The sequence below is a fragment of the Heliconius melpomene genome, chromosome 7 (genome assembly GCF_056956725.1).
Source record: "Heliconius melpomene rosina isolate 202511_hmr_F chromosome 7, ASM5695672v1, whole genome shotgun sequence".
Taxonomy (NCBI): Eukaryota; Metazoa; Arthropoda; class Insecta; order Lepidoptera; family Nymphalidae; genus Heliconius; species Heliconius melpomene.
The window spans coordinates 6,116,184-6,135,790 of NC_140395.1; the positions used below are offsets into that span (position 1 = coordinate 6,116,184).

At 31.4% G+C, this 19,607-nt stretch overlaps 2 protein-coding genes across 3 annotated transcripts in view; both read right to left on the reverse strand.

The window, feature by feature from the left end:
- Window positions 1-14,023, reverse strand: part of SPoCk (secretory pathway calcium atpase) — a 31,467-nt gene extending 17,444 nt beyond the window's left edge. The window contains exons 1-3 of one of the 2 annotated variants that reach the window (XM_085187589.1): window positions 14,007-14,023; window positions 13,809-13,904; window positions 9,867-9,965 (exon numbers count right to left, since the gene is read on the reverse strand). In XM_085187589.1, the coding sequence (XP_085043715.1) occupies window positions 9,867-9,965; window positions 13,809-13,892 (183 nt within the window). In that variant the 5' untranslated portion in view covers window positions 13,893-13,904; window positions 14,007-14,023. Of the gene's footprint in view, window positions 1-9,866; window positions 9,966-12,918; window positions 13,134-13,808; window positions 13,905-14,006 lie in introns of those variants that run through there. The other variant, XM_085187588.1, reaches the window with a different exon arrangement.
- Window positions 14,024-14,922: 899 nt separating this feature from the next.
- On the reverse strand, window positions 14,923-18,265 carry ND-24 (NADH dehydrogenase ubiquinone). The gene is made up of 7 exons (XM_085188023.1): window positions 18,116-18,265; window positions 17,875-18,000; window positions 17,514-17,704; window positions 16,885-17,032; window positions 16,593-16,652; window positions 16,281-16,357; window positions 14,923-15,073 (listed from the first exon to the last, which is right to left on the reverse strand). Exons 1-7 carry the CDS (start codon window positions 18,149-18,151, stop codon window positions 14,974-14,976), a joined length of 738 nt encoding a protein of 245 aa, XP_085044149.1. The 5' UTR covers window positions 18,152-18,265; the 3' UTR covers window positions 14,923-14,973.
- Window positions 18,266-19,607: the final 1,342 nt, after the last annotated feature.

Genomic DNA, 19,607 nt, shown 5'->3' on the forward strand with positions numbered 1-19,607 from the left:
CGTTTATATGAAGACTTGAAATTACAAAAAAAACATATTAAAACTTGTTCCTGATTTTAGAATTACATACAAAATGTATAAGTTGTGGACATAGGTGGTGTATTTGTCTAGTTTCATTCTATTTAGAGACTTTAATGACTAATTCTTAAGTAAAAACTAAAAACACTTCATAAATACAACTACATATATCAATAACATTACTCACGTAACGAATCGATTTAAGCGGTTCTCTAAACAATTAACGATAAACAAAATATGTAAATTTAAATTACATTTCAAATTTTATGAAATCAGACAATCATATAATTAAAATCGAAATATAAAACTTTTAAAAAGTCAGTTATAATCATGTTATTTTTATAAAAAATCTACTTTTACGACCCTCACGCACATACGCATAAAAAATAGTGACAAAGTCCACCCATGGCCACGGACTACTGTAAAACTGATAATCTAGGGAACTACTAGTTCACATTGAAAATAACCTATATTACAGTTCCTGCGATCAGAGTTCCTCCAGGCACTTGGATATGTAGTCCATTTAACGAGGAAGGCTATGATTATATGACATTTATTCGAAGTAACACACTGTTATCTGTAGTCATTTCTTGGAATGTCCAAGTACATGAGGTGGCTTCACACACAACTCTTAGTTTATTTTTTCGACCATTGGAGCGAAGCCGAGTGTATAAACTAGTATTAAATAAACAGACAGACATATTAATTGTGAATTAAAAAAAACAGACAGAATGTATATGGAAAAAACCTGACATTAAAGTGACATGTTGCAGGAAATTTAAAGAAACCTGTAGATTGCTGGAGGCGCTCATTTGTGGGGCAGGAGCAGTAATAAAAACTGTTATAGGACGTTAGTGTCAAGAAAATGAAATTAGTATTTAAAATTGTGTACAATATCGGTAAGGAATTTCAATTTAATGAAAATTCGTTGCCATCTTTTACATGTTTTATATTTTTAATCATAACCATATTTTTGGTTCACTGAATAGTGATGGGACCATCGTGAGTGAGTGAGTACATAAAAGTGCCACGGTGACGTCAAATACTTAATGAAATAATTATACGTAGGTCGAGCAAAGCGCGATGTTTAGTTCCGCCCTCAACACGTAATGCCAGGAACAATATCTTACCCATAACACTAGGTTCCTACTTCCTTCTGCCTACCCTGGTGAGTGCGGGATAAAGCGTGAAGCTGATTTAGAGTTAAGCCAAGAATATCCTAGACTCACCCGCCGAAACGGAATAGCCATACCTACTCATCTGAAACACCAACTCAAAACAAAGACAAGAAAAAGATAAGGCATAGAAAATCTAAATAATTTCATGTCACAGTCGTCTAACGAGATATGCTCGTCATAGCAATCGCTATTGTTTCAGGACAGCACAGCACTGTCTGAAGCTTAGGCCTGGGTTTTTAATCATTTAGCCTTTCATTGTTTCGTAATATCAATCTAAGCTGGTGTAAAAAGTAGGGAGAGAACTGTAATTAATGGCACGAGATTTTGTTATTTATTTTACATCTTGATATTTTTCTAATTGCATTTATGTTGTCTTGATGAAAAACTTTATTTCAATTTTATTATATTTAATTGCAATTAAAATATAATTTACATTAACATCATTATTATATAGGTAGTATTATATAGGTAATGTTAGAAACTTCGTATTCAGTTACTTATAGAATGAATAGCTAATAATAAAATATTACGCGGCGTAGAACGCTGATATTTAGAATGTAATCTACAAGTAGGTACCTTGAGAAGTATAGTAGAGCACTAACAGAGGATTTTTTCCAAATATCAATACGAAGGGGAAACACTAGATTTTACGTTTACTATAAATATAAGGTAAAAAAGACTAATTCTCTAAGAAGAGAATAATTTATAATTTCTTAACTTAATAGTAAATGAAACACGCACCGCCATTGTGATTCTGATATATGTAAACGCATTAGTTCCGTGTAATGGGATTGATTAATGCGGTAAGTTTAAATTCGACGCAGTAAAAGTAGTAAAAATAATTTTTTTTTTCTTAGTTTCACGCTGAATCCCGCATATGGAAGGGTAGGCAGATGAAACATCCCCAATGACACCGTTCACCACTCACACTCACCTTAAAAAAAAAGGGGAGCTGAGTGTGTCAACACTAAGTTTCATCTGCTGACTCTTCTATATACGAAATAGAGCGAAGAGCGAAGCTAAAAAATAGCTTAAATTAATATAACTTTCTACTACAGTGACAGAAAAAAATTACATATTAAAAAAAAACACAAGTATCAATATTACTAAAAGATATATACCAGATCGAATCGATTTTAACATAAACTGACACAATTAATTTAACCAATAAGCGATGAACTCCCATATTCTCCAGTTCGTAGTCTAAAATTCAATCATTAAGTATAGACTAAGAGAAGTTAGTAGAACATGCAGTATTAGAACTGACGTCCATTACCAACATTCATGCCTAATGAAATTAAGCGATGGCGCATCACGCAAAACTTAATAATTGAAGGCCAAGGCTAGAATCTATCTATATAATATTATATTATACGTGTAACTCGCGTGTTATATTAAAAGATGTAATTTCAATCAATCAATCAGCTTCCCGCTGTATCCCGTACACAGCAGGATAGGCAGAGGGAAATTCGTGTTAACACACTCCGTTCCCAATTTTCGCCGAATACTGGAGGCAATGCGTGTTGAGTTGCGGAATTCAACACCGCGCTTTGCCTCGACGCCAGAGCGGATGAAAATGAAAATATAAATAAGTTAAGTTAATAATGGATTCACGTTATAAAAATACGGACACATGTGTAATTTTTCAAGCATCGGCAAGAAGTTGGTCAAAGCAGTATCAATTGCAAGATTTATTTTGTATATTAGATAAAGGTAGATAGATCTACGTATCTAACAAATAGATTTATATTTTAGCTAGATTAATATTAGATATATCTATGCTAATAAAAAAAACCAGCTAATAATAGCGTGTTTTAAAAGTTTATAAAATATATGAATATGCAATGGTAAAACCGAAATTGGCAATAATATTTTACCGGAAAACGAGAGGTCACATATTTGGTATGTTATCTACAATTCTAAACTTTTTAATTTATACCAAATAAGCTCACTCGGGTTACCCCAGTTTGTGTAAATAAAAACAGTGCGGTGAAAACCTGAAGTAATTGAATTAACTTTATTTTCATTTTAAATTAGTATTCACTCTGTCAAGGCAAAGCGCGACGTTGAGTTCTACCACTCAATACGCAACGACTCCAGAATTCGAATGAGAAGGAAAATGGGGAATGGAGTGTCTTAACACTAGGAACTCGTGAAACTGATTGATTTTTTTAATTTTCAGAGAATATTTCCCAAAATTCCAATTGAAAAATTAGATTTTTTGCTTAACATCCATAAAGTCTAGTAAAAAGGCAACCAGTTTACAAAAAAATGTACATTATATGCAATCATTTTATTCGGCGTATTTTTTATATTAAATTTCATCAAAATCGACACCTCTCACCCATGAGAGAGTAACTGACAGGTATAATTACTTTCACGTATATAGCATAAATATGCATTGATGCAATAAATACTTTACTTTACCTATAAACTTTCACTCAAATATAATATATTTTTTCTTTTAAACTTGATCTACATTACCTTATATGGAATACCTTTTACTTGTTTATTTATACATTTTTGATGTCCAAAAATGGATAATTTAAGGACAATTTGGCTTGGCGAATTACGACTGGTTATACTGCCAATAACTTGCGATACCCACGATTTTGGTTTTAGTATTAAAATTTAATTGGTTTTAAAGGTTTTTTATGAGAATTTACATTAAATATGTAATAACATACAAAAAATGTGATAAAGCTACATATATCAATCCGCCGAAAGGCCGGCGTGGTGGGAGTGGGATTGTAACGGTCCCGCCAGGGGCAATCATTTTAATTTTCCTGCTCAAATAGAACAAAATCACGTCCTTAAGTTTCGCTAATCAACATCCAATATCGGAGTTCAGGTGGTTCAGAAATGTTTTGATATTAAGATTCTGCTTTACGAGAAATGTAAAGCTTAAATATCTCTGTCTGTTATAATTCTTTATACAAATTCTTAAAAAAAATATGAATGAATCTGATAACTGAACACACTCGAAAAATTAACTTTAATTACAATTAGTCATACCTACATGAATATTATCTCTTTCCGCAATAACAATTTAAATGTTATTGAGTACGGTAAAATAAATGGCATAATATAATTTTAGCTTTACAGAATTATTTGTTTAATTTTTTCCATTTACATTTTTCTTAATTTAATTCAAAAGCAAATTTCAAGCAAATCAGACGGCAATGAGTGGGTAAAAATATAATAAATACCTAATGTACGTACCTTATCAGAAATGAGCTGATATCCATCGATAATTTACTCCTTCTTACACTCGTATATCTAGCATCAATCTATATTAATATAATAAATCTGAAGAGTTTGCTTGGTTGAACTTTAATCTCAGGAACTACTGGTCCGAAATGAAAAAACCCTCATTTCTGCTATTTCACGTCAATCAGCTCGCTGTATTTTACCATACCTACCATCAGGTACCAGAGGCACTAGCAAGTGTCATAAGTCCACATTACACAACCGGAAGAAGATTGGTAAAATTTATTAATAAAATAATATACAAAGTCGATATAATAGGAACTTAGAGACCTAAAGATATTATTAATATTACTTTGACAGAGCGATAAGACAAATGCCACACGAGAAATTAACAGTACGTTATTGACAATGACCCCAATTTAAGAGGTACTCGACCGTTAGATAAATTCGTACCGCAATGTGAGAATCGGGTTGCAATATATTTTGGCAATATTCTTTTAATATAAATACAATAATGATATAGCATTTTTTACTTTCGTGACAGAAGAACAAAAGAGATCTTAGTGGTATTTCATTCTTTTCTCTACTTTCTGCCTATTTAGATATTGTCTAATTTATAGGGTTAATTAGGGAACCTAGTGTTAAAACACTTCGTTAAGATGTTTCTCCGCCGAATTCTGGATCAATGTAAGAAATTTAACCATCAAATCACTAAAAGTTACACAAAGTCAATTATTTTATTTAAGTAAATTTTATTGAAAAAAAGTTACATTTTTTTAATGTTAAATAATCAACCACCACTAAAGTTAATGCCTTTAATGTTGAGTTCCACCACTCAAACAGCAATGTTTTCGAAATTCGGCGGAAAGCGTGGAACGGAGTGTCGGAACACTAGTTTCCCTCTTCCTACACTGCTATCTGCGGGATACAGCGTGAAGCTGATAAAAATGTAATAAAAAGCTGTATCATAATGCGTTAAAATGCCAAGTTCAGGGACAAGTGCGGGGTCGGAAACCTCATCTCTCATTATGTAAATACTAGTTTATTAAAGGTTAACTTGTGCATAAAATATACAACCTGGGAATGTAATATCGACGTTCTGATGCAGTTATGCTTATGTGGAAGATATCAGCTTTGGCTTGGAATTAATAAATAATAGGTTTTTATAGACCGTCGTGGAGCAGGAGCATAAGGGGGTGACTGGAACGCGAGGGTTGTGGGTTCGATCCCCACTCGAGGAAATGAATTATTATTTATTAATATTTTCATTTCATCGCTTTGGTGTCGAGGCAAAGTGCGACTCCCCTGCCTATCCTGCCTACCCTGCTAGAGCTGTTTTTTTTTAAATATATAAGAAAAATATAATTTAAAAAAAGCCAAAAAAAAGCTAGCTTCTTTCCTTAAAAATACATTTAAAAAACGTTTGTAATGAGCATAAACTCGATATGTTTACGAGTAGGCAGTCCAAGATTCCATCCGCCATCTACCAATTCCATAATCAGACCAGCTCGATGGTACCATAATGTAGTAGTAGGTACCTATTGTCATCTAACCTTCATATAATTATCAACTTTCATGATGATACAACAATTTTATTAAGAGTCCATGTGATTTAGATTCTTTGATTATATTTAGTAAAAGCGTGTTAAAAAGTAGTGAGTTAGAGACCATCATGGCGAAGTGGTTGTGGGTTCGATGCCAATTCGGGTAATAGATTTTTTTTTTATTTTCTCCCTTTGGCTGAGCAGAGCACAAAATTGAGTCTCACCACTCAACAAATGTCTTAAATTTGGGCGGTAAATGGTGAAACTTTTTTAGACAAAGTAATGTGACAATATAAAAGGGTGTCAGAATAGTATTTCTTTTTTCGCAAAGAGTAAAAAATAAAAATTATAATTGAGATATTAAATTAATTAAAATTGTTGTCACGCTAATTTCAAAATCTTGTATTTTCTTCGAAAGCTGTCAAAGAATTACAGCCGTTTGTAACAAATACACATTGATTAATACAAGGAAAAAGATAATGGAATCAGCAAGTGGCGACATACCACAGACCGTTCCGTTAGACTTACTTAAGTCAAAGCTAGCAGTGTTTGTATAACTTAGATTACTTTTATATAAATACTAGCGGTCCGCCCGCGGCTTCGCCTGCGTGAACTACGTTATTATTAATTTCTGTCTCCATGAGTACCTACGTCCTATAAGTGACGTCCATGAAAAATTTGAGACTCCTAGCATTTGTAGTAACGAAGTTTCATACAAACTTTCAACGCCAAAAACAACCCCTTAGAAGTCGAATATTGCAAATTCCCGTCTTAGCGAGCACCTACGTCCTATAAGTAATTCCTATGCAAAATTTGAGATTCCTAGCACATGTAGTTTCTGAGATTTCGTGATGAGTGAGTGACCTTTCGATTTTATATATATAGATTTGCTTCTCTAAGAAACTATTTATTTATAGTGAAGCAAATAATGTTAACTGAGAACTATGATTTTTTTTTCTTATGTATGTATTACGTAGAATTAGATTGTAAAACATGTTTGTAAAGCTAATTTCTTAACTAAACTCTATCTTTTCATCCTTTGGATACCTTAGGGAACGGCAATTGGAATTGGAATTTTAAGCTTGCCTCGACATCAGACTGGGAATCGATCCCACAACCGCAACAGTCACACTAACGACTGACGGCTGACCCCAATTTATTTTATTGTACAATATATGAGAATTAAATTATACAGACTGCATAATTATATCTAATGATGTATAATCAAGACGTTCACTGCCTTTCCATTGAAGATGCACGTGATGCGTGTAATTTATAAGAACATTTGTTTATTTAATGTTTGTTTTTATTTTAATTATTGCTTATTGTGCATCGTTCGGTGCAATTGCAGCGTAACAATGCAGTTGTGAAAAGGTCGACTCCATTGCTTTAAGGCCACATGTTATTAATTAAAAAAAAAAGAAGTAGTCATTTAACATGTAGCTCCTCTGGTGCTGCACGGGGTCGTGGGCGGCGGTGATCATCATCAGGTGACCCGAACGCTCGTTTGCCTTGTCCTTTTTCCATAAAAAAAAAAAAATAAAAAAAATAAAAAAAAAAAAGAAACATATTACTAATTTTACATAATATTCATGATAAACACATAAACAATAATTAGGCGCATTGGTTCAGCATCGTCAGTGTGGAAACATGTTAGTTATGGGTTCGGTGCTCCGATAGGACAAAGAGGGGTATTCATTTCTACTATTCTACACGGAATATTACGATTTTAAGCGGAAAGTATAGAACGTATATTTTCAGCTTAATATAAAAGAAAGTAATAAATAAAATTCTCAATTACTGAACTATGCAAACTCGGCCCGTATTTACATTTTCAAAGGCACTCTAGTTTTCACTTGGCGGCCATTGTATAGGTTCATACATAATAGAGAACGGTTATATGTTACAAACGAGCATAATGGAAGAGTTAGTCAAAGGGTTTTTACTTTTAGTATATTTCTCGGTGAAATTCGGCTTTGGAGGTAGTGTTTAAAAAAAACGACTCTAAAATAGAACAAGAAAAGTATCTGGTATTTATAGTTTAAAATTTGATTCTGATTTTTAATGTTGTTTATTATTTCCGATATTAATCACGCAATGTTTTAAAAACAAATAGAAACTAAAGTAATATTTTGGGTCATTCTTTTCACTTGGTATAAATGTGTAGATATGTAAAGATTTAAAAAAAACGAAGCAGATATTGCACATATTTAAATAAATATATGAAATTCCGATAAATTTGATTCGAACCTACACCCATCGAATTCAATCAGAAACTCACTCAGGTCAGCGTGACGTTTACTTGTAAACGATTGTTCTTTGACAAACCATAATATTTTCTTTATATTTTTTATGATAGAGACTGTATTTACAAAACAAAAAAATTATAATAAATAGTCATTTAGTACACAAGCGACCTTGAAATTAACATTAGTTGACAGCGTGAAAATAGCAAACATACAGTCAAAATCTTTTATACAGTTTGGTGTAGAAGTTTATTTATATATTATTCATTGGAATTTCGCATAAAAATAAAACGACTACGCCAATTACGAATACGCTATTTGTTCATTATATTTATAGTATAACTAACGAGATTTGTGTCAGTTAGGTTATTAAAAAAATTTTTTTAGAAAACGTATAAAATTTTCAACATAACTGGATTTGAACCCGCGCCTCTTGCAGTCCAAAACCAAACCGTACCATACCATTTATATATATTCTAAAAAATATTTTTTATATAAGTAAATTTGGAATACCATTTTAAAATATTATAAACATTAAATAAGTAGATTTGTTTAGCTTCGCACATACCCGGCTCATAGTTAGGTAGGCAAAGGGAACCTATTACTATGTATATCACAACTCAAATGGTTTTTCACATTGCACCTAATTTTAGAGACATTAAATGTGAAATTTATATAATTATTTAATTTTATATTTAAATAAACTGCACATTTTTCATACAAAGCCCATTTGTGGCCTCATCGCCTTCGCAAAACATAAAACACGTGTTTATTATTTGTTTTTATAACAGCGTATAACTTCTTAAATTGGAAAGATATGTGGAATACATTTTAATTCATTCATACGCAAAAATATAATTATAACTTAAAAGTTAGAACTTGTCTCTGGGACTCAAATAGCACTTACCCGAATTTATACATATTTTTTGTCACGGCGACGATATCTCAAAATTTATAAGGGAATGGGAAGAAACGAGATTTTAAGTTTTACAGTGTACACAAATGAAGTAGAGTAACGGGTTAAACATTCAAATTCATTGTGAGGACAGGATCAGTCAGCCTAGGCCTTGCGTTACCGGACCTAGCTGCTTCCAGGGTGCGCCACGTGGAGGCTCCTATCATGGACAATGCAATCAGTGTGGCTAAACATTGGCAAACCACAATTTGAACATCCAATCATATGACACGAAGAAGAAGAAGACGGGTTAAAAATAGATAAAAACAAAATGCAACAGTATTATCCCCCTAAAACGCAATGGACAATAAATAAAATATCTTTAGACCTACCTCTCTCTAACTCTCCTTGCCTACTAATGCCAAATTTGCTAACATTTAAACTTTGGTTAATGAATAACTTTTGAATTACTAAAAGCTATAGCATCTGTTCTTTAGTTAAGGCGTTTAGAATAGCATAAATATTTATTAATCGTAATGTCGTTTATTGATTTGCATAAATTACCTAGTAGTTTTCCTCAATCGAAAAAATATAAAACATAATTATTGGCAATAATTAATTTATTATTATTATAAATAAAATTATTATATATCAACTGGAAGAAGGTCACTAAAAAGACAAGAGGACCTCCCGGAAGTCACGAAGAGGTCGATGACAGTGGACGAGGCGAAAGAGAAAAAGAGGTATTTAAATTTTCTTTCAAAAGGTTACTTACCGCCTCCCAGCTGAGTATGGAGCTTTCCACAGCGCTGATCCACATGGCGCCGGCGCCCGCGCTCACCTCTCCGCGCCGACCCTCCTCCGTGTTCGAATGCTGAAGAAAAATAACAAATATAAATATATTTCATAAATATTTTTTAAAAGAAACAGACAAAAAGAGTAGCTGTCGTAGTAGATTAACATTTTATTATTTGATTTATCTAATAAAACTATTATTAAATAGGTTTGATAAATATTATTCCATTCGTTCAATCCTTCGTCAATTCAAAGTTAAATATCATCAATTCATTAAATGTTTCTATAACACTATTGTACAATTATTAATAATATATAACACTTGTAATAACATTATAGTAATAATTATAAACATATCTTCTTCAAATAGCTATTCAGAATTAATTTACTAAGGTATGAATTGTTTACTAGCTTTAATTTACGGCTAGTAGCCGTCTTGACGCAGTGGCACAAACGTGTGACTGTAAACGCATTAGTTTTGGGTTCGATTCCCACTCGGGGGAATATATGATTATTTATCAATATCTTAATTTCTTCGCTGTGGTAACAAGGAAAAGTGCGGTGTTGAGTTCTGCTACCTGAACAACCGCAATGCCTCGAAAATTCGACAAAAGTGGGAAAGAAGAGTCTTTACGGCGGTTCCCTCTGCCTACCCTGCTGTGTGCAGGATACAGCATGAAGGTGATATAGCTGAAAATTATTTTAGAGAATTTTTGGATGCAGTAGGTGCATTTAAATTTCATTTCAAATGTTTCTTGATTTTCTTTTATAAAAAGAAGAAAAACTGGAATTTAACATCTTTGGTTGTCTATTATGACATCTTTGATATAGTGTACAAAGCTAGCAAAAAATATACTCAGTGCCAGTCTGTTTTTAATTACCATAACTAAGAGACACATATATTACTTGATGAAATGAAATACAACAGAACTAATTTTGTCTCAGCAAATATTAATTAAATTAACATGATATAACAATGATATCATAATTAAAATTATATATTTTTTTCTGTATATGCATAGCATAAAATCTAGTTTATTATTATACATTGAAATTTATAAAAAAAATTACATATTATATTCTATTTATCTTAATTAAATTATATTATTTAGGAAAAAAGTATTATATTTAAAATTTAAGTTATAATATTCATTTCAAAATTATTGCAACAAAATATCTAAGGTTAAATAAAAGATATTAAAATTATAATATAACCCAGCAAGAAACTTTTTTATAACAAGAGATAATTAAAAATAACTAATATTAATGCTGATTTTATTGTTATGTAAATTTTATAGTGTAGTAGATGCTAAGCGGCACAGTATCTAAGTACAACTGTTTTGCAACAGTTGTAGGTTCAATTCTCACTTGTGGTAATGAAGTATTTTAATTTCTTCCCTTTGCTAACAAGATAAAAAATGTAGGGCATTGACATTGTTTAACAATTAAACATTTTATGTATTGTAATTTGCAAAGTGTAAGAAAAATATTTATTTTATAATATAAAGTCTTATCTGATATTTGTTTGTGATTTTGTAAATGAGTTCATAAGTTTATGGAACTAGAGTCATTACATTTAAATAATACAGTTATATTTTTAGGCATCCAGGACAGAAAGGTAATCAGAGATAATCTATCGTTAAGACACTCCCTTCTCTGCTTTCTAACCAAATTCAGGACATATGTAGCAAGTTGAAAAGCGGACACCCCACATTGTGTTGACTTGACAGATCATGAGAATGACAAATTCCTTTCCTGTGTGGGAATAAAACTCACAACCAACATTTACAGTCAAACACCCACTGCACCACAATTGCATCGTAGTAATTTCTCATAGGATAAAATTATGCATCCAGATTTATCTTATCAAATTAATCCATTTAGCTTTTAAATAAGTTACTTTATATTTTTAATTGATTATAATAATTGTTACTATACTAAAAGTAAATCTAAATGATAGCAGAAACATAGAATTTGTATTGAGTGATCTAAATTTATCTGTTCCATTTTCACCTGTAAAATAGGTTAAATATAGAATTGAGACAGAACGGCCTGCATTTCAAATGGTTTTTTTATGTACTTATGAGAGGAATCCTAGGTTAAGATTCTGTTCCCCATATGGGTTTCGCAATTTGGGATAGTGAGTATCAATAGACAGAATTTAACACCATGCTTTATATTGTTATCAGAGCAAGGGAATGAAAATAATTCATCCCTAGTGCATTATAATCATAAAGTGAATAAAAGAGTTCTATAAAATGTATCTTTTGTCATAATTATTAAAATGTATAGTTTAAAAAATATGAGATTGTTACTTCTATGTTTGGAACTAATTGAATAATAATATTACAAAATGCTTTAAGAATTTCTCACTACTATGTTTTACTACTGTGTTGTAACCTATTGTGTAAATTCATTTTTATATCAAATAAAATACATGAAATATACATAAATTACTTAAATGCATGATAAAATGCATGCAAAAAAACAATAAAAAATATAGTTTATTTTATGAGATAGAAATACGATTTCTTTTTAATATATTCTTTATCCTACCCACAGCCTTTTGCACATTCAAATATTATAAATTATTCTTTTTAGTATTTAATAAATAAGTAGTAACGTATTTTTACCTAAAATTATTTAATTCATTGCTTTCGACGTTAAAGCAATTCACGTATAGTGAAAGTGCGAAAAATAGCGATGCGATATACGTTAGCGTTTCTCGAAAAAAAGACTACTAGGTCGTTCATTAGGTGCATGCGACAAGACAATGTACCTATACTGTATACAGAATATGCACCAAGTTCGATGGAAAAATCTAGGTCGTTTTAACTAGTCCAACTTTGGCCCGGATCGTTAGCTTTACACCCGGTTAATTTAAAAATATTTTAAGCTATAACATACAATGGTTTATATGACTTCATAGAATACGCTAGACTAGACTTTACTAGCACTGAACGTTAATGAATCAATAACATCTGGATGGTACACAAACAAAATCAATAACTTGAACAACTGAATTAACTAACCAGACTGGCGGTGTCCTGGCTGTCTATGGAGTACTTATCAGACTCTTTTGCTTGGTGGTCGGAGAAATTTTCATATTTACGCGTCGGACTGCTTTTCATCTTTCACAAAATGCCTTGGAGCTTTAAGCCTCGAAAGACATTTTATTTTTCACTGAGAAGACAACACAAAGCGTGAACGATCGCGAAACCACTAACAATGACTTCTAACACACTGACAAGCGATGAAAAGTGACGTTTAGATGACAGACGCTGGTTACTTACTGGAAACGTCACTAAGATCGGATAAATGTACTGTGATTTTTTTTTATTTTGATTTGTAAAGGATCTTTTATTATTTATTCTTAAATAAAACTGGAATGGTGGAAAATCATAAAACATATATATTAATGATTTATTTATTTTTATAGTATTATATATTCAAATAGTTGTTTTAATAGTATTATAAATAACAAATAAACAAATGTTGAAAACCGCAAGATCATTTCTATTTTTTTAGTTTATGTATCTTTCATATTTTTGAATTTGGCAGGGTAAAATGTGTAATAAATCGCTATATCATCTATTCTACTAATGTGGAAATATTGTACGCATTTTGGATATTTTATTTCATTTGAACAAATTTCATTGTTTTGATTAGTTTGCACTTACGATTTCTTACTAACACAGAATAATTGTCTGTATGTAAGTACTTAGATTTTTAATAAGCAATATTCTTAACTAGCATTAATTTTCTTACTTTTGGGACAATGCTATAATATATTTAAACATTGGCGAAAAAGTTAATTGTACTAGTTGTTATTTCATATTGTATTACATGAAATTAAATAGTTTTAAAATAAACCTTATTTCATTATGGAAACTTATTAAAATCTTGTTTCGTCAACACTTACATTTCCATATATTTCAGTATCTGGCGATCCCCACAGCTCCACTTTCGTATATTGAACTCCATCGTTCTTATTCCGACGGAACATTTGAAACTAAAACTATAACACAATGAACACTTTTAAATATTATATAACACTTCTAAAACATTATTTTATGAACTTTTTTATATTTTTGTTTAAAATAAATATAATTTAACTAACCTAAACAACACTATGTCCCCACTATACGAGTCATGACTGAAACGTGTACGTTTATATGTTATCAAGACAGTGCTATTCAGCACTTATCTAAGCCGCATTACGCAATGAGCGGATAATACTGATTTTTATTGTCTCCACTATAAATTTTAATTAACGTTTTTTAAATATTCATGATTTCTAATTTTTCAGCTTCACGTTGTATTCCTCACAGACTAGGGTAGAATTTTGGGTAACGGCAAAATTGCGGACTAATAATTTTTTGGTACCTTATAGTTATAGAATTTAAAAATCGAAATTCAAAATTATAATTACAAATCCTAAAAAAAATAAAATTATATAACCCAGAAGATGCGTTAAAAGTTACAGTGTGGAATGTTTAAATTCAGGCTTTACCCGCAGATTTGATTACTATATACATTTTTCATATCCGGTGTTATGAATCGCTTGGTATATTTTGCATGTATCGACGCAAAACCTTTTAAGTTTTCACATACATTTGATCCCACATCCACACGTAAACATATCTAGAGATATTTTTTGGGCACGGACACGACCCCCGACCCCTTTACCTTTCAACAGATATGTTCATGTGAAACGTTTTGTTTTAATTTTACGGAGCACGGCCTCCTTTCTTTTTACGCCCATGCACTCAAATGATCTCACAACCATACAAGTTATTAAATTCTCGACTAATTTACTTACTAAGGAACAGAACTATCAAAGCGACGGTTCTGAGTTCGATTCTTCGCTGAACTCCAGCAAAAACAGAAAGCGAGGCGTTGAGTACACCCCACTCTACCCACGATGTCTCAAAAACCGTGCGGTGCGTGGGGAAAGTAGCTTCCTTATTAAATGTAAAGTACAGCAGGCAACCATTAAATTTAATATGGCCAAAGGTAAAATAAAACGAAGTATATTATCTAACATTGATTGTATTTAAATATCTATACAATAATTAACAACATGTCTAAGCTTTCAAAGCATCTTGCAGTCCGAAGCCAGGGCCGGTGGGTTCTTCCGTTAGGGAGGTGAGCCCGCCGAGTGGCTCTGCCGCGTATCTACCGCTCCTAAGGGAGAATAATAATTTTAATTTATATATATGTTTTTTCAGTTTCACTTTGCATCTCACACACAGCAGGGTAGGCAGAGTTTAGTGTTAAGGCACATCCCCCATTCTTTCCCATTTTTCGCAAAATTCTGGAGACATTGCCGCTTTTGTCTCAAGACCAGACCGAAGAAATGAAAATATTTAAATAAATATATCATTCCTTGAGTGGGGATCGAACTCACAAACAGTCGTGTTTATAGTCACACATTTGTGCTCCTGAGCTATGACTGGTCAGGTCCTCAATCTAAGTATCTAAGATATGTAATAGGAAAATAAGAAATGTGAACCACAACAGTCAATCGGGGTAACTTTGATTCTTCAGGTAACATTGAGTGAGACCTCGGAACAATATTATTGACTATTTTTATTTACTACATTTATTTTAATTAATAAATGTTAATTTTAAAAACGAAAAAAAACTCAGCACAAGGAAAATATAAATATAGATTAAAATAATGTTGCTTTAGCACCATTAACATCTAAATGAAGTATACATTAGATACCAGTAAAATTAGTATAAAAGGGCCTGAGCTCTACATATTTGATGACGATGTAGGGGTATTGCACTAGTCTTATTATATTGTTTATAAACACGCTAAATCAGCGCCCTGAATTTATTCGCTACAAATGCAATTGTGAAATAATGTTCCACTATTGTTTTGTAGCGTATAAATAACCAAATTAAATATATAATAAAAGAGTTGAATATAAGGTCTCGTCTGATTAACATCGCCACAATATACATAGCCCACAACGATTTTGGGAGGGATAGACAATTAATACACAAATTCTTACAATTTTTTTGTTTGAAACAATGTCACCTAGATGCACACAGCAGGGTAGACAAAGGGAACTTGGGAACCTAGTGTTGAAACACTCCGCGCTGTGCCTCATTACCAGAGCGACAAATTGAAAATATCAAATATTTAATTTCCCTGCGTAGGAATCGAACCCACAAATGTCATGTTTAATCACATCCTCATGCCATAATTTTTGGCTAAAAATTGTTGACACTCTATAGAAAAAAATATTAGTGTATAAAAACAAAGACAGGAAATTGACTGCAGAGCTTGGACAGTATTCCGGTAGTGCAGGTTTGAGGCTCGCTCATGTTTCGAAATAATTTCCTTTTTTGGTTATAAACATCTAATTTTGTTTATGTTTACCTTGGTCCAGGTTTGGGTTTTTCATCTCTTTTAAGCTTTTCAATTATTTCTTTAGTGTCCTCTATGGATAGGTCTTCCTGTAAATGATTTAAGTTGTAAAACATTCAATACAATACTCAAAAAAAATTGATAAATAAAATATATATTAAAACTTGAAGTTATAGGTATAACATTTTCAGTGTTAAGTAAATGGTTTTGGGTTTGATTCCTACTTAAGGGGAAATTATTTAAATTATTTTCATTTTGCAGTTCTCTTTTCTACCCTGTGATATATATTTTTTCTATAGAATGATGTTAAAAAAAATTACTTACATAATAATCATCATTGACTTGTACCATGGGTGCATTGACACAAGCGCCTAAACATTCTACCTGTAATATAAATTAAAAATTATGAAAAAATATTATAGCTATTAATACAGTATAGTCAGTATGAGGCCTTTTGTGGTGCCAGGGCACAAGTGTGTCTGTAAATGCTACTGGTTGTAGATTTGACAAGCACGAGAGGAAATTAAATATTAATTTAAATTTACATTTCTTAGCCCTGGTCTAGAGGAAAAGCACACAGCCTGAACCTAAAAAGACCTTGGGGTTCCTAACATACCTCAGAAACTGAGAACTTCCCGCAAGGGCTATTTCCACCCACTTCACAGCCAGTTGCTTCTTTGATAGCTTGTAACACAGCATCGGAGCCTCTCAACCAACATGGTGTTGTTGTGCATACTTGAACATGATATTTGCCTATAGGTCTCCTGGAATAACATAATATGGTTAATTTCTTTATTGTATTACACTGAATTAGTTATGGCCACTCTCAAATTAGGCTTTCTGAACCTTTTGCACATTGTATACTCAGGACTAATTTAATTAAAAGTAAGAAAAATTAAACCATACTGTATTTATTAAAAGATGTTAGTTTAGTTGTTTAATTAAGATGGTGTGAGCATATACAAGTTGAGTACAATTAATTTTGCCTATATCTGCACTGAATGAAGAACACATATGCTGGTTGAAAATTTATTAGTAAAAACAGTAATAATAAATTTTGCTCCCTACTTACTTCTCTCCAACATTTTTACTTGCCTCACTTATGGTAATGGTCTTTGCAATTTTTTTACTACTTGCTAAATGTAGTTTTTAATAATGATGATAAACATAATTATTTTTATTTTAATGTAATGATGATTTCGAAGTATATGTATATATTTAATATCATTGAAAGCTTGACCTTACCTAATGAACATAGTATAGAAGGTAGCCACTTCATAAACCCTCATGCGGGGCAAGTTTAATAGTTCAGCAACTTTATGCATAGCAGATATTGGTAACCAGCCTCCATTTTGACGCTGTGCTAGATCTAATAATGGAATCATAGCTCCTCTTTTATGACCATCAGGGTATATGGCTAGGAGTGCATCAGCACGCTGTAAAATATATTTAAGTTCATAGGTTACCTAGCTATCAATATCAAATATCTTGAACATTCAAACTTTAAAAAATCTTAATAATCAGTCTATTAGAAAATATTATAAAAGTTAACATTTTCAATAACAAATTTAAAAATTTATTCTAAACAAATGAATGTCAAAACTACCTGTTTATTTTCCGGTGAGAATTCAAATGGTATATTTGGATTGTCTTCGGGGGTGTCTCGATGTACAAATAAGCTATCATGTTGTAAATTAGCAGTGGTTTGCAGAGCCCGCGATGATACTCTCCACTGAAAATTTTACAAAAATGTTCTTAACTTATATTTACGAACTGTCACATTGATATTATGTAATTGAGCCCAAAGATTAATTAATAACTTATAGTATTTTTAAATTAACACACACCAGGCCCTGTACTCCAGACCTAAGACTGGACAACATGGTTTATATATAATTTAATTGAATTTTTATTGCGAAACACTGTTCGCGAACTAACCACTGCTATTTTCCTTACAATTCCGACGTACAACTTTAAGAACTTGTTATTGTCCACAGATTAAAAATTTTATTTTGAATAGAGTTTGTTAGATTTTATATTTTAAATGGAATAGTTATGTTATTTTTGATGCTTTAAATATTAAAATACTTACTATTTTTCTATTTAATTACAAATTTTAATTTTTTTTATATTGTAACATATTTTGTAATAGCGTTAGCGCCTGCGTGAATCGTAAAGCAATATATCAAAACAGGGAAATAATAAAAAAATGTACATGCATTATTTTCTTTTTGCCTTAAATTTTTATTACGTTGTTTAAATGGTGTAACTAAAAATATTAGTATTGAAATTATAAAATTTAGCACAAACAAACAAAGCTTTTGAAAATATCATGAGAAATTTGTCCATTGTAATTTGTTATTTATTTTAAGAAATATGTGTTATGTTAATTGTAAAATTTAAATTTAGTATATTTTTTAATAATGATAAATTTTAGCAATTTAATTTTTTAGACTAAAGTGGCCTCCAAGCATAAGCACCTTTTTGATTGAACATATTTGAAAATTTCGAACTCATATGAATTAATAAAAACAAATAAAGAAATATCCCTAATACTCAAACATTATTTGTATGGGAAAATTCGATGGAGCTAATAAGTTCCATGTTTTCTAGTAAACCTGGCACACGAGCATAACCAATAAAAATCTTTCTTTTTAAAATCGAACCATAACGTCTCTTAATAAAACGCTATGGGCTTTCGCTTCTAAAGCTAGTTTTACACTTTGAGGCTCAAAATTAGATTTAAGTAATTATAAATTAACATAACTTTTACTACTTTATTAGACAAAAAGAAATACTAAAGTTTTTAAAAACCAACGTTTATTCAAAAAAAAATCATTTCTTTCATGCTTAATTAGATTTAAGTTGACGATCATTATTCCAAAAAGAAAATGAAAATAACGATTAAGTCTAGATTGAACCACGGAACAGATATGAATATGGAATTTGTTTTTTTATTACAATTTGGCTGTTTGACTCCCATTGGGCGAACGTGTAGAGCTAACTCGACGTCCATAAAAGGTATTTCTGCCTGCAGTGCACACGCCTACTAGCTCCATGAAAAAAGAATAAAAGTAGAATGAATAGACAGAATTGGCAAAACAACGATGTGGTTGTTATAGCAACTGCCGCACTTGGTTGCAGGCAATAATATTAGGATTATGTTTAGGTATATATAGGTACTTTCTATTTTAAAACGTATACAAATATACGACGAAATGGTTATCTATTGTTTTAAAGGTTTGCCTAAGAGTACCACTTCTTTTACTTTTTTGGTAGCTAGCTTGTAATTCAACTTGGGAAGCTTTTGGCTATGGATTTTAAGTAAAAAAATCGTAA

Bases quoted from the DNA above. Each gene is read 5' to 3' on its own strand.
- ND-24 (XM_085188023.1), bottom strand. From the start codon at position 18,151: ATGTTGTCCAGTCTTAGGTCTGGAGTACAGGGCCTG. The intron at 18,001-18,115 runs GTGTGTGTTAAT...TAAAATTTTCAG, and splicing joins GGTCTGGAGTACAGGGCCTG to TGGAGAGTATCATCGCGGGC. The intron at 17,705-17,874 runs GTAGTTTTGACA...TATATTTTACAG, and splicing joins TCTCACCGGAAAATAAACAG to CGTGCTGATGCACTCCTAGC.